This window comes from Teleopsis dalmanni, chromosome 1, assembly GCF_002237135.1.
Source record: "Teleopsis dalmanni isolate 2A chromosome 1, ASM223713v2, whole genome shotgun sequence".
Taxonomy (NCBI): Eukaryota; Metazoa; Arthropoda; class Insecta; order Diptera; family Diopsidae; genus Teleopsis; species Teleopsis dalmanni.
The window spans coordinates 67161270-67176329 of NC_051846.1; the positions used below are offsets into that span (position 1 = coordinate 67161270).

Sequence of the window (15060 nt, forward strand, 5' to 3'; positions counted from 1 at the left end):
AAATTTATTAATTTTAAAATAAATAAAAATTTTATTTTTTACATTATTTTTAAAATTTTAATTATAATTAAAATAAAAGTTCTAAATTTCTATTTTTGTTGTGACGATAGCGTGTAAGAACTGAGCTTATCAATTCTTTAAATTTATTAATATTATAATTTATTTATGTATTAGTTTAACATACTCGTATTGTTAAATAATATTTGAAGTACATTCGGCTTAGGTATTTTAAATTCTTAAAATATTTTAATTTAATATATATTACAATTATAAAATGAATTAATTGGCAGAGATTGTTTTATAAATGGTTACTCTAGATTTTCATAGAAATGTTTTCAATAAAATTAAATTTTCGGCATAATTCTTGGTAGAATAAAGTCCCATGTATCCTTCCAGCGTAATTTTAACACTTCGTGTACGGTTAGCTGATAATTTCCATAACATATTGGCAAAAATTTAATAAATATTATGCCAATAAATATTACCCAAATCAGTATGCAAAAATGATATGCCATTAGAGGCCAAATAGATTTGCTAAAGTATCGCCGTACCAAATAATCTAAGTGTTCAATCACATAACATAGCAATAATATCTTAAACACAAATGCTGGTAAATAATTATGTAAAAATAATGTACGATCGGTCAAGAAGTATGGCAAGTAATGTATTAAATAACCCATAAAGAACGTATTACCAGCTTGTACAAATTTCTCCCAAACATTATTTGGCAAATCAAAACAAAGTCGATGACGACGTAAAATATAAAATATGGCAAGTATTCCATATACAAATAGTGCAATAGTACCCGAGTACCAAATTAAAACATTTCCCAATAAGTGTATTTGAGCATTCGATTTACTATCAACCCAATATGCTATAGTTTTATCTAAGAGCGGCCACTCCAGCGGATCCGAACTATACATGTGACTTTCTACATGTTTAACACTCCAAATCATTTTCGTTTGTAACTCCAAAAATTTTTCCCAAAATGTTAATTTCGTTTTTTTTGTCGGTATCATTTCGGCATTATGTAGTTGACGTTCGCGTTCACGCTGATCTCTAGCTGCAATATAAATTTGAAATAAAAAATTTATGTTATTTATAGTACGATATTTATTAATCTGACAAGCATACTTCTGGTGTAACGATGTTCTTCAACATTCCAAATGGCATCTTTATGCTCCACATTACGGTCAGCAACCACTTCGTGTTGATTAAAACCCCATTCCGGTAATAAGCGACCACTAAAACGTAATGCAGCTCCAGTGCTTACGTGTATTAAACGTATTTCCGATCTGATAGCATGCCAAACAGGACCTTCCTGAAAAAATTTTTTTTAATTAGAAACACAAAAACATCAATAAAAAATATTAAGGGTCTCTGAAGAGATCTATTACATTGGGATGCTCTGTATGAAAATAATTTGTAGAGAGGATCAGAAATTCGTTTTTTAAGAAACTGTGAATCGTCATTTCGAAGGAATAATGATTACCTGTCTTTAAATATACTTTTTCTTTTAACTTTTTCATTTTAATTTCTTCTGTGATGTAGATCAAATTTAGTGATGAATCTTATATAAAGGCAGAACTAGTGTATATGAAGTTTTCTAAGTTTGGATTAAAGCAATATAATTTAAATATATAAAGTATAAATGATTTATGATGATTTAAGAAAGTTTATAGATTATAAGTCTATAGCGGACTGTAGAGGTTCTCAAAATTTAAATTATAATTTCTTGATATCTGTCGGAAAAGATATTTTTGTGTACTTATTGTAGCTAAAAAATTTCGTTAAGATCTGAAAGAATTTAAAATGATAAAACTTATTTCTAGAATATTCCAAGAGTTCCAAATAATCTAAATAAGAATATTGGATCAAATTTTTTGTGACTACCCAGTTTTGTTTACAGTACGAACGACTTTTTTTCCCGGTTTGTAATTAATATCCCCTCAATGAAAAAAAAATCTGCCTTCACTTTTAAGATTGAATCTCTGTTATTTGTTTCAGATAAACCTCTAATATCTAATCTAATAACTTCCATTCTATTCAATTTCCTTTCTATTCTATTATACGCTAGAAAATCGTGATAGTAACATATGTCTTCTGTTTTGTATTGAAAACAAAAAGTGCTTTATTCCTAAATTTCGTCAAAATATAATTAATAAAACATTAACATATATAAAATAAGATCATATCTTGAGATGTGAAAATTATGAAGATCAAAATGAACAAGATTATGTTAATTTGCTCATTAGACCTAGGAAATAAAGAAGCAAATATATGAATTTTTTTACCATTAAATTTTTTTACAATTCAGTTTTAAAGATTTTAAGAGGGATTAATAAAACAAAGCAATTAAATAAAATATTCTGGTAAAATTCAATATTCTGATAACTTTTTCAACTACATACATTATATGTCGATATAGCTTAGATCTTGATTAATCGGGCTTTAAAGTGGTAAGTTTTTTTATAATAAACATTCCGTAATATGATCTAATTATATATAACATTTTTTGCTAGATGTCGTAGCTTGAACACTGTAAAAAGTTTACTACTTTAAAGTCAGAGATCTAAAAAACTAAGTTTTATCAGTATATAGAGTAGTGAAAAAGGTTGCTTAAAATATTGAACTTAATCAATATCTTTTTTCATATTGAAGTGAGATTACCCGATGAAATGGATATCTCTCCATAAGCATATAGAAATTATATATATGTACATACCGTTTCTCTATTTAGAATTTCAACCCGCCACAGTAGCTCTCCTTTCATATTAATTTCATAGTCAATATAACAGGAGACTTCCTGACAAATTGGTGTCAATGGTGCAGCTACATCATGTGAATTAAGTGCTCTGCTTGTAATACCATGCACTAATTGAATAACATCACCATGTCGTATTTCATCTGGGCTGCTATCTACAAGAAGATCTTCTTTTTCTGGTCGTTTAACAATCCACCAATTGTTAACATCTTTAAAGGAATAGCATGTAACTTGCTGCTGATGTGAAGAACCACGTTTGTCTGGATATCGTACCGGATATACATGAGCATGTGAATGTAGCCAACATGTGCGTCCATGTGTATGTCGTAAAGTTATTTGAGAGCCATGTACCACTTTTAATGGTTGGCCACGTGTAATAGAAGCCAATCCTCCATCTAATGAAGCCTGAAAAGCGCTTGTCATAACACTATCATGTGGGCCGGCTTTATGCAATGTGTGTAAATGTATATAAAATATAAATATATATATGCATATTGGTACAAAAACAAATAGGACTATACGACTCAGTGTTTGCAGTATTAGTTGTACATCTGTTAAGTAAAACAACAGGTATAAGCAATATTTTTTTTATATATTTCAACTCAACTTACTTGTGATCGTTGCATCATACAGTAAGTTCCAGAGGTAGCAACACATTAAATAAGCTGCTAATATTCCAGAGAGTACACCAACATATTTCACGCTTGCCGAGCATGCGAAGAATGATGCGGATGTAAAGCCAAAGATTAGCCAACGTGGTCCACCGAAACGACTACGTTGAAATTTTAGCAGAAAATATAGGCCAAGTACGGTGAAAAGTAAAAGTATTGATTCCATTAGGATAAAACGAGACTGTGTTAGTAATGCATTGTCCAATACTATTAAAAGTCCACCCAGTAATGCGGTAACTCGGCTCAATTGTGATTCTAGCAATAGCTTATATATAGCTGGGGCAAGTAAACTACCGCACATTGCCGGTACAAAGCGTAACCAAAATATCGGTACATTTGTGGTATACTCAGAACCAATGCGCGTAAAAGTGAAATTTCCATCATAGCTGGTCAGACCAGCTACAGCAGCTATGAGTTGTTTACCTAATGGCGGATGTTGATCGAAAAAAAATATATTTCTTATGTACAAAGATATATATTTGCCATAATGTAACTCATCGAAACTGTAAGATAAAAATGCATTAAAAAAAATATTCAAAAAATCAATATGATCTTTTTACTTACACTACATTAGCGGGTGTGGAGAGTTTATAGAATCGCGTGAGGAATGCAAAAAAAAACAACGCCCAACTTATCAAGTCTAAGTTTATACTAATGGTAAAACGTTCCGACTGATGGATAGTACGTTTATAAGTATTCTCACTATCTACACCAGAATCAGTTGATATTTCCCGTATAGACTTTGACATTGGCGTAGAATTAAGTAGAGGTGTTGATGGCAATGAACTGCGACCGGATGATGTCGAATTATTGGAGGCATTAGAACTGACGCTGTTTTGAGACAGACATGAAGAGGATCGATGCGAACACTTTGTGGAAGGTGACGGTGTCAATGATTCCCTTATTGCATTAAAGTCTTTAGTTGATGTTGCGTTTAAAAAACAGTTCTTGTCGCGGCAACAAGTTGTGGCTAATAACGCTGTCGCTAGAATTTGTTCATGTTGACGTTGTTGTTGTTGTACGCGAAGCGCATCAAGTTTGTCGCTTAATATGCTGCGTTGAAGTCTATCGTTTGGTGCTGTGTGTGAGTTTGTTGTTGTTGTTGTATAAGATGTTGTAGTTGTAAGTGCTGACTTTCCCATATCGGTCTCATATTCACTTGTTCTCTTAAGCGGACGTTTGCGGACACGTTGAAAACTCATAATTTTTTTTTTTTGTTTTTAATTATGCATAAAAATGTTTTACTTTAACATGAATGCAAAGTAATTTTTATAATTAATATTATTTTATTAAGTAGTTATTAATTATTAATAAAATTATTTAATACAAAAATATTGTATTAAAAAAGTTTTGTAATAAAAACTTTCATAATTTGTTTTTTATTCTTTGCGCAAATCGTATTCAAAACTTTCGAAATATTTTCACCTCAAATTTAAAAACTTAAATTCACTTTTATTTTTTATTTTTTATTTTTTACTGATTAACAATTATCTTAATGTTCCATTGTTTACATTTTCCCAAATTTCTTAATGTTTTGACATATTTTCACACAACTCTTGGCTTGAAGCAATCAAATGTTTTTACATAATTTTTTGCCAACAAATTATACAAAGACCATTAATGCCACGTATCGTCCGATTACACTGATTATATTGAATATTTTGTATTCTTATATACCGCAAGAATTCGAGCTTGTGCTAAAGTGGCTTTTTTCCACTTATCTGAAAAAAGAAAGTTTTTTCTTCTATGTTTAGTAGTTCTTATCTTTGTTTTGTTCCGCCAACTGCAACTGCTTCTTCAAGATTTTAACAACTAATGACCAATAAGCTCGGAATGCTGTTTCTTACATTTTGGACTTTTTTCTCTTTCTCTGGTTCTCTTAACAGTTCTCAACCTACTTCTTTTGCCCATAATCTCTTGTCATTCGCCGCTATAATACATTTTTACTCTACTAACTTGTTTGTTTACCATTTCCTACATATCAGTAGAGCTGTTGAGCCAAGTAAACAAAGGCAAGCTTAAACTATGGTGGAAATCGCTTCTCAGAGTTTTAATTTGCATAATGTATAGTACAACAGCTGTGGTGAGTTTTAAGTTTCAGTACGAGAAATTTTGAATGAAGAAATGCAAATTACTTGTAAGTTCATAGTGCGCTAACCTGTTACATATGATAAAATATGTAATACTATGCACCATAAACCAACTTTCGATATAGAGTTATTCACAGTCGGTTTAAGCACTACCAGCGCCCTGGGTGAGATTGTTACAGCGGCCGCTAGCTACTTTCGAAATTCATGTAAAAAATGTAAACAAAAAAAAAAAAAATAAAATACAAAAGGAAGAACGCAATTATTATAACAATTATTCATATTTACCACAAAAACGGAAATATGTTATTGAGAACAATGCATAATAAAAAATATATGACGTGTTTTTATATACAGAAATAAAAATAAATATGCATATGTAGCGCTGGCTCTGGACCCGTCTCATTGGTTCTTATAAAAATATTAAGTACATAAATAACATACAGCAAGTGAATTTGTTAATAAAACTTTCACAGCATATTACGAAACTTCCAGAAAACTGTGCGAACACAAAAGCCAAGTACGGCTATGGGTCAATTGGTTAAGGTGCGCTGACTCTGAGCTTCAAATTTGGCAGGACACGAGTTCGATTCCTGGTACTTGCAGTCTCAAAATATTATTTACAAACAAATAAATACAAGAATTATTTTCAAGGCCACTGATGATGGGTTTTTGGCAATACTCGAAACACCTGTATGGTCAGCCAAAAATTCATTTAATTAAAATAATATAAAAATGAATTTTTGCTGTTGTAGTTCACTACATTTCGGAAAAAAAATAATTATAAATATATTTTATATACGAGTATATAAAAATATTTTTTATTCTTGTTTTTTCAAAATAGTCTACTTTCGAGTTAATACAGCGACGGAATCGATCAATCAATTTTTTTAAACAGTTTTATAATCATTAACGGAAAGTATCTAAAGTGTGTTCATTGCAGGTTTTTAGATTATCAGGATGGATTTCAAAAGATCACCTTGCATTGCCTAGACATAGCTCGGACGGGAATCACGTGAACATAATGGATGATCGATAAAAATAAAACTTTATTCCTTTGAATTAAATGGAATAAATAATTCTTGTCTTTGTACTCTTTCTAGCCTCACTTACACGTAGAATTTTTACTTCGTATTGGAAAGAGCACATTTGTAATGACATATGCTAATGACATATAATATGCTTGACGATTTGCTTAAGGAAATTTTTAATGGCGTTGAAATGTACTCCAGTATTCTTGTTCGCCGAATAGAATGTGTGACTCGAAACACGTACAGACTCTCTCTTTATCTAAATACTCGATAAAATTTTAATAGACTATAACTCTTAGTATCCCAGTTTTTTTCTTATCTGTAAGTCTCGTACAAAGCAATTTGCTTAAATTTTGTCAGCAAGTAAAGTATACACCATTCTTCTATCATAGTTCACTCATAGATGTCGCAGTGACAAAATTTTTTCTGAAATCAATCTCATCATATCTGCGAGAGACTTTATATCATATATTGATATACTCTTTTGGCAGTTATAAATATTTATTTAAGAAAACTATAAATAAATTTTACTTCTTTGGCCTTACTTTTGCCAAACTCTCTCGTTAATACTTCGAAATTTATCTTTTTGACAATTTCTGTTGATAAAATTGCTGGAGATGGAGATAATCCTTCTTTACTACCAACAGTTACAGATGTTGTAGTAAATATTCGCAGTGATAACTATAAATTTGAATATATTTCTTGTGTTATAGTTCTTAGAAAATTTAAAACATATATAGGAGTAAGATCATTGTCATTAATGATATATATAAGTTATACAATATATACATAAAAATTTAAACCATAGGTATATCTTTTTGGCATATCATATTTCAATGCAAAGCCACAACGCTTGTCGAAAATAAATAAATATTGTTAAAAATGAATAGCAACAATAGCAATTATTGCTATTGTTTTTGTGAGAATGTTGTTGCTAATAAACAGTCTCCCAAAACGATAAAGATAAAATTTGATTATTTATATGAAAAATTTCACATAGATACATTACAGTGATTTGAGCTTCCATTCGGACGGATTACAGCGACTTGCAGATTTTACAAATGAAAGTCGGAACATCTCTTGACTACATTTTATCATGTGAAGAAAATATCCGTATACGTTGAATATGTTGCTGCTGTATTCTTGTGAACCTGACTCCTCTAGTGACTAACTATTTTCTCTGATTAGGCATATGTGAATGTGATTTGCGCACCTATCCTGTACACCAAAGCTGCATTAGGTTCGAGGTGAGGACGTTCGGACTGTATTTCATTTTAAACTGCATAAATACATTTAATACGTGAGGTTGTTGAAAAAAGGTGGATAACTCTGTCTTCTCGAGCAGTATTTGTTGTTTAAAGTAGTTATAATAAAAAATTATATGCTCCGCACTGTAGCAATTCGGGTCATCAGAACAATTTACTAACTAGAAATATTTTAAAAAACATCTGTAACGACTGAGTATCTAAGTTAGAAGTTAGTTCATGTCGACATATTTTCTTGTTAACTACGTTTCGATATGAGGGATGGCTGTGTGGGTCCAGTACATGTTGGATTAATGTTTTTTTTTGCTGTCGTTTTATTATTGAACATAAAAAAATTTGGTAATTTTCTTACTGTCGCTTATATAGAAGTCGCATAAAATATAATGGAATCTAAAACCATCGAATAAAAAGATCTCCTTTCATATTGAGGAACGCTTATGCTTTTAAAAATCAGATGCTGTTAGAAACTGTTAACTATATGGTATAATATACTATTATACTACATTGTGTCTATTTTATAATGAGTATAGAATTCAATTATACTTTTCTAATAATACACAACTGTGTTACACTATTAATTATAGGTAATAAATTCATTAATTTCTACTGACATCTTACTGCTAAATGGTTCCTACATACACAGAATAAATAAAAAATTATTACCAATTAAGCACATGAATTAAAATAATAAATTATTAATGGAAAATCGAAAAAAAAATGTTGTTCCGATAGAATATTTATAAGGGTTTTCGAAAGACATAAGAGATCAATTATGTAGTATTATAATAGGTTCAAAAAACAAATTCAAAAGCATGACAATATATATTTGAATAAATTGTTTGATGGTGACTTTTCTAAGCCCAATAAGTCCAATAGTATCACCTGCTTTTCTTCCTCAACAGCGAATTGTAGATGCAAATTCGGTCTATTAAATTTGTATTATTTAATTTATGAGGCTTCTATACAACAAAGTGGTTTTTGTAACCAGCTATTTACAACTTAATTAAAACTAGTGTCTTGTCGAGCTAATGTCATCTAATTTGTCATCCAAAATTTCAAATAATTTCTGTGATTTCCTGATCAGAAGAACCTTTTTTTATACAAATTTCCAGTGACCGAATTCTATTGTAATAAATGACAACTAATATTAACAGGACATATTTCTGATTATCATGTTAGATAATATTATAGTAAATGCTCATTTCAATTATGTTAAACTTGATACAAATATTGACGTTTTTCCATTGTCTTCCACCATTATGCAGATACTGGTATCCGCTATTTCCGTACAAATCAAATAAATTGATTCATCTTCTGTATGTGTACATATGATCTTGAGATATGAGTTGCTATTCCCCAATTTTATCTGCAAATTTGTATTAAAACTACCTTAAAAAATCCTACAGTTGTCAAACTTTTCTGTCTGTGTGCTGTTTGGTCTATGGAAGATAATTAATTTCCCTCCTACCATTCACATACGTACCTCGTATTTCCATACCTGTGAATAATGTTCTGTAGGAGTTATAGCCTTTCTCACAGGTAGTCGAAATAAATTATAGTCAAAATAAACTTCACTACACAGTTTGAAATTTAAAAAAAAAATTCAAATCTAAAATTATAATTCAAAAAATAATTAAGTGGACCAAAAATGTCATTTGTTGAAGAAGTAATCTATTATTATTCAACCTAACATAATCCATTTCGTGTCTATTTTATTACAAATTAAGGATTATATTTTTAAACTCTATTTTTATATTTTTTTAGATACATATCTGAATATACAGTCAAACTTTCATAACTCAAAATCCAGTTTTGCAAAGAAAAGGTTCGACTTATAGATATTTGAGTTAGAGAATTTTTTTTATTTTTTTTTATTTTTGAAAGAAACTAGAAAGAAACTAAAATATTCAGAAATTAGGGTTTGCGATTTTAATTTCTTTTTCTTATTTTCAGTAAAAAGCGATTCCAATTTATTCCAAACCTTATAGTAGTCATCAATTGAAGCATTATTTGTTTGTAAATAAAAATTTAGCATTTTGAATAAGTTGCGTACTTAATTCTTGGAAGGCTAATTAACAATTTCATCCTTTTCATCATCACTTTTCGTTGTGCTTAGAATGGCATCCACAATTCAAAGCTATAACCACACTGCCAGCGACTGACAATTTCACAAAGAAGTAGCATAACATTTGTTTGGAAAAAGGGACTTCCCCTAACAAAAAGAAAATTTCAATAAAATTTAAAACAAAATTTAAACAAAATTTAAAACAAAAATTCGACTTATAGAATGCACTTTCTCACATTTCTATTTGCAAGTGACAATATTTTTATTCGAGTTATAGAGAAATTCGAGTTACAGAAATTCGAGTTAAGGAAGCAGAATTGTATGTAATTTGCTCTCTAAAACCCTGTTCCACTCTTTTAGTTCGAGTTATCGAAAATTCGAGTTATAGAACTTTGAGTTATGGAAGTTTGACTATATATCACTTAGAGTGTCCAAAATTAAATGAGTATTTCCAGTTATTGCAGTTTTTATTTGTTTGTAAAATTAGTTTTTATGTCAACATTCCGCGTATCTAACTGGAGAACGGCAGCAAGTAAAGATTAATGGTGAATTATTTAACAGATTTAAGTTCTTAATGGGTAGCCAAAACAAAGAAAAAGAAGAAGAAGCTGTACTTAAATTAATTTTGTCACATTAGTTGCAAAAAAAGTCTAAAGGTATCCAATGCACTCTGAAAGACGCATTATTTAGTAATGAATACGGAGTGGAAGTAAGATTGAGAATAAAATTATACAAAAAGATTATGTATATATTAATTATATAGACAATATCTCTCTCTTTTATCCTTATCTCCCGGTGGAGTATAGGGCCTCTACCATATTTTTATATCGGGAATAGTTCGCTTCTCTTAATTCTTCTTCTTTAATTGTTCTTCTTCAAGTTTTAGCTGGTGCTCCAGGTCTGCGGCTGCCTTGAGGATTCCATCTCATTGCTTGACGTGCAATGTTTCCTAGCGGTCTATATAGACAATATAGACCGCTAGTAAATGATTGCTTGTTTTGAAAGTCATTGGTTTACGCGTATTAGTTAACATCGATTCTAACTCAGGAAGTGAAAATTGAGTACGTTTTAAATTTTCGAAAAAGTTAGGAAAATTTGACCTCCAAAATGTCGATCATATAATTTTTCATATAAAATTTTCGGCAAACCTAAAATAATATCATCATCTTCGTCAGTGTTCGGGTTGAGCTTTAGCTGCATCAACTAGCTTCTTTCATTCTGCTTTGCATGCTGTTTTCTGATGTTGCAGGTCATGGTGTCGAGCCATTTTATATGTGGCTTACCTCTGCTGCGGTTATTATACGGCGTGAAATGAAGTATTCACTTTTGTGATCTATCATAGAGCATTTTATCCTTTACAGCATCTTCACCGCTATAAAGTTGCAGTAGCTCTGCGTTCGTGCGGAGCTACTCTACCTACTACATCGAAGCTAATGCATCACGTAGTTCTTTGTGTTTCATTTGGAAGGGACCATAAATGTTTCTTAGCACCTTCCTTTCGAATGCTCTGATTTGATTTTCATCTGATGTAGCTAAAGTCCGATTTTCGGCTATGTAACATAATATCGGACGGATGATTGCTTAGTAAGCGTGTAGGTTGACGCTTCTGGTCATGATTTTTTTTTTACTTCTTGATATATTAATATGTATTAATTAATATACTAGTTGATATATTGAATATTATATTAGTTGATATATTAATATATATTAAATAATATATTAGTTGATATATTAAATTTAATATTAATTGATATATTAATATATATAAAAAAATATATTGTTAAATAACCGTATAAAACTATAATATATCGAATTGTATTTATCTAATCTCTCTTTTCTAATTTCATTTTCATGTGCAAATTCGCAATTCCATGCAACAAAACCTCATATAACAATATATCGATTTTTACTTTAAAACATACATAATTCTATATAATAATAATTGTATGTTTTACATTACAACATAGAGTGCAATGTTTAGTATAATGGAGCGATAGACAGAGGATGCGGGTGATTTAGAGTATGAGACATACATTTTTTTTACTGCAACAATAACGTTGCTGTCGGCGCGACTCTACTACAAATTGTATGAGTTCCTTCTTGTGAGCTTTGAAAGCTATTTGCAGACACAGGGCCGACACAAGGCCCACCCAGAATATAGAGTGCGGAGTATGAGTTGTTGGTGTGAGTTTGATGGGCTCACACAAAATGCAGTAAGTACATACCATAATTTCGCTGATGTGCACTTTGTGCAGCATCGTAACAAGTTTTATTGAGTTTAGAAGTGTGCAGTTCGTTGGGCTTAGAACGATGTGAATACATTACAAAACAATTACGTAGTGTCGGCCACCAAATTTGTGTGCTGTTTCGGTTGAGCTTCGAACGTTAGAGAAAATATGCTTGGTTTGGCTTGGTTTGGATTGGGTTTTGGCCGTACAACGCACATTAAATGTGTACGACTACTGAACTAAAAGTGGCAAGGATTTAGTTTGAGTTTCTCTACTTAAGTTGAGTGCCCGTTCAATGACGAGTGGTTGAGGTTTAGAGGCTGAGTTTATTTGGTATGTTAGGACGATTTGGTTTCAACCTTCGTTTTAGCCTTATGCATAGCAATTCGTTCATAGTTTTGTATTCCGATTTTCATTTGTTGGTATATGAGTTGTTGTGGTTGTTGTTTTTGCAGGCATTCGAGTAACCAACAAATAATGCGCAGAGAAGAAGTAGAAGGACAATGTCGCCGTGTTCTAGTCGTTATTATTGCCGTGAAAGGATATACAGCAATATATTATGGTCTAGTATGCTCAATACCATAACAATGACATTGACATTGAACTAGGTCGAGGACGTTTTCAATTTAGCCACCGTTTTGTTATAAACCAACGAATAGAAAAGGCACTGGCAAAAGCAAAGTCAACGACGTTGACGATGTGATGACGACGGTTGGTATGAAAATGCCGTCAACGGTTTGTAGGAAATTTGCGTGGGTTAAAGTTGTGTGGGGGAAACTGTATCCTGTGCATAGTGAGATGATGTAAGTAAAACCGAGATGTGATGATATTTGCTTTCATATGGTGTTGTTTTATATATTGTGTTTTATGTTTAAGTAAGTGTTCATATTATGTTTTAATGAAATTTTGTAGTAAGTGGCAATAGAATAAATAATTGGTGTTGCCTATTATTGGATTCGCGTTAACATAACCTAATATTAATGTTGGTGTTGATACGTAAAAAAAATTTAAAATATATACATTTTAATGAAATTTAAAAAAAAAATATGTACATTTTAATGAAATTTTAATAGGAAAAATATGAAAAAAAGAATATTAATTTGTTATCTTAAGTTCTAGGTTGCTTTAAAAATGGTTGATTATATAAATTTTAATAAATTTTAATAGAAAAAATATGTAAATAAGAATATTCATTTGTTATCTTTAGTTGAACTATATAGGTTGTTTTTTAAATGATTGAATACATTTGGAAGACAAAGTCTGCTTTTTATTGAACGTATATTTATATATTTCCATGAATTTACGAGTATATAGTTACATATAAACATTTTTATTAGTTTTTATTTAAGTATTAAAATAAACGATTCAGTCACAGTTTATAGGGTATATATGAATACAACAGTAATATAATTATTTATTTTTATTAATATTTCTATCATATAAATGGAATAATAATCAATATTTAGTCTTGGCAATATATAACAAATATATATATATATCAAAAAAAAACTGCGGCCCTTTGCTCCTCCTAGGGTGATATGAAATGTCTTATACTCGTTGTTTTAAACAGGAATTATTTTTCGAAAAAACTAAGATTAAAATTAAATTAAAATAGATAATTTTTTCTAAAAACCTTACTTTTGAATGGAAGTTGGTGTAAGTTCCTAAAATAGATTTTGGAAAAAAAATAGATTTTGTGTGATTAAAGTTAGTCCTTTGTAAGGAAGGTGATCTAAATTGTTAGATCATCTTAGAAAAAGATTTTTTATATAAAAATGATATGTCAGTTAAAGATATTAACCTTCGTAAATGAAAAAAAATAAATTTCAACGACAAAATTATTTTATATGGCGACCAAAATAAGATATTGTAGTGCTTCTTAAGGTGGGGCATTAGGAATGATATTAGATTGTTACTAGAGAACAACAGTAACTAATATACTAGTGCACGAGCAGAATGAAAATAATTATTGATGGTATGGTGAAGGGTACAATTCGGTTTTTTATCGTTCTGCTTACTTTTCGAACACTCCTTATATAGGAGACACATTCGAATTTTTCAAAAACTTTCATTGGGATGTACCAAAAAAAATAGTTGAGGAACGCTAATTGTTGTAATCAATATAAGTTTCATTTATTCTTAAAATATAATGCATGGTTGTTCTGGTTTCTTACAGAAAACCGAAATTTTAAGTCATATATATGACGCCTGATAACAACAGCTGAGATCATAGTGAAAATATATAAATAGAAAAGAGATTTATTTTTTTATTTTTTAAAAAAATGAAGCAATATAAAAATAACTAATAAATATTTACTTGTCCTTAAATATTCAATGAAATTAAAATTTGTAGAAATTAATTTTGTTAATGCATTTTTGATGATATAGAAGCGAATGACATATCTAAATTATATTTGCATTTATGTAAAATGAAGTTTGCGGTACTAGCAAACTTTTTGTTTCAGGTTTTATTATCAGGAAATCAAAAAAAATATAGTTTTTGATCTTCAAAATTTTTTTTTTAGTCTTTAACATAGAACTACAGAACTACATATGTATTTTAAAACAATTGAAAAATATATTTTATCAATTCCTATAAGACAACCTTAGAAAATAAACCAATTAAATCAATATTAAATCTACCATATTACTAGGGTCATAACAGAAATTTTTACATTCATGTCACCTCTCAAACCAGAAACAAGTATTTCAATATGAGATACTGCAAAGTTTTTTACAATCTAAAATTAGAAAAATTTTTCTGGCATAGGTCCGATATGTACTTTAACATCCGTTTGTATATATATGTAAAATATCAGGACTTTATTTTTTTTTAATTTTCATTTATAACTACATAATTAATATATTTAAAAATCTATATACATAAAAGAAAGTCGTGTCAGTTAGACCACTTATAACTCAAGAACAGCTGTTCTTGACCGATTTTAA

The 15060-nt window shown here is 29.9% G+C and overlaps 1 protein-coding gene across 1 annotated transcript; it reads right to left on the reverse strand.

Annotated features, from left to right (window-relative positions):
• Nucleotides 1-244: 244 nt before the first annotated feature.
• LOC119673484 (protein O-mannosyltransferase 1) lies at nucleotides 245-4654 on the reverse strand. Its single transcript, XM_038084771.1, has 5 exons — nucleotides 4000-4654; nucleotides 3376-3938; nucleotides 2726-3315; nucleotides 1135-1321; nucleotides 245-1063 (listed from the first exon to the last, which is right to left on the reverse strand). The coding sequence occupies exons 1-5, from the start codon at nucleotides 4635-4637 to the stop codon at nucleotides 345-347; spliced, it is 2697 nt and encodes an 898-aa protein (XP_037940699.1). The 5' UTR covers nucleotides 4638-4654; the 3' UTR covers nucleotides 245-344.
• Nucleotides 4655-15060: the final 10406 nt, after the last annotated feature.

Excerpts from the sequence above, each read along its gene's own strand:
- LOC119673484 (XM_038084771.1), bottom strand. The coding sequence starts at position 4,637 with ATGAGTTTTCAACGTGTCCGCAAACGTCCGCTTAAGAGAACAAGTGAA. Across the intron at positions 3,316-3,375 it reads GTATGATGCAACGATCACAA|ATGTACAACTAATACTGCAA; the intron begins GTAAGTTGAGTT and ends TTTACTTAACAG. Across the intron at positions 1,064-1,134 it reads AGAACATCGTTACACCAGAA|CTAGAGATCAGCGTGAACGC; the intron begins GTATGCTTGTCA and ends TTTATATTGCAG.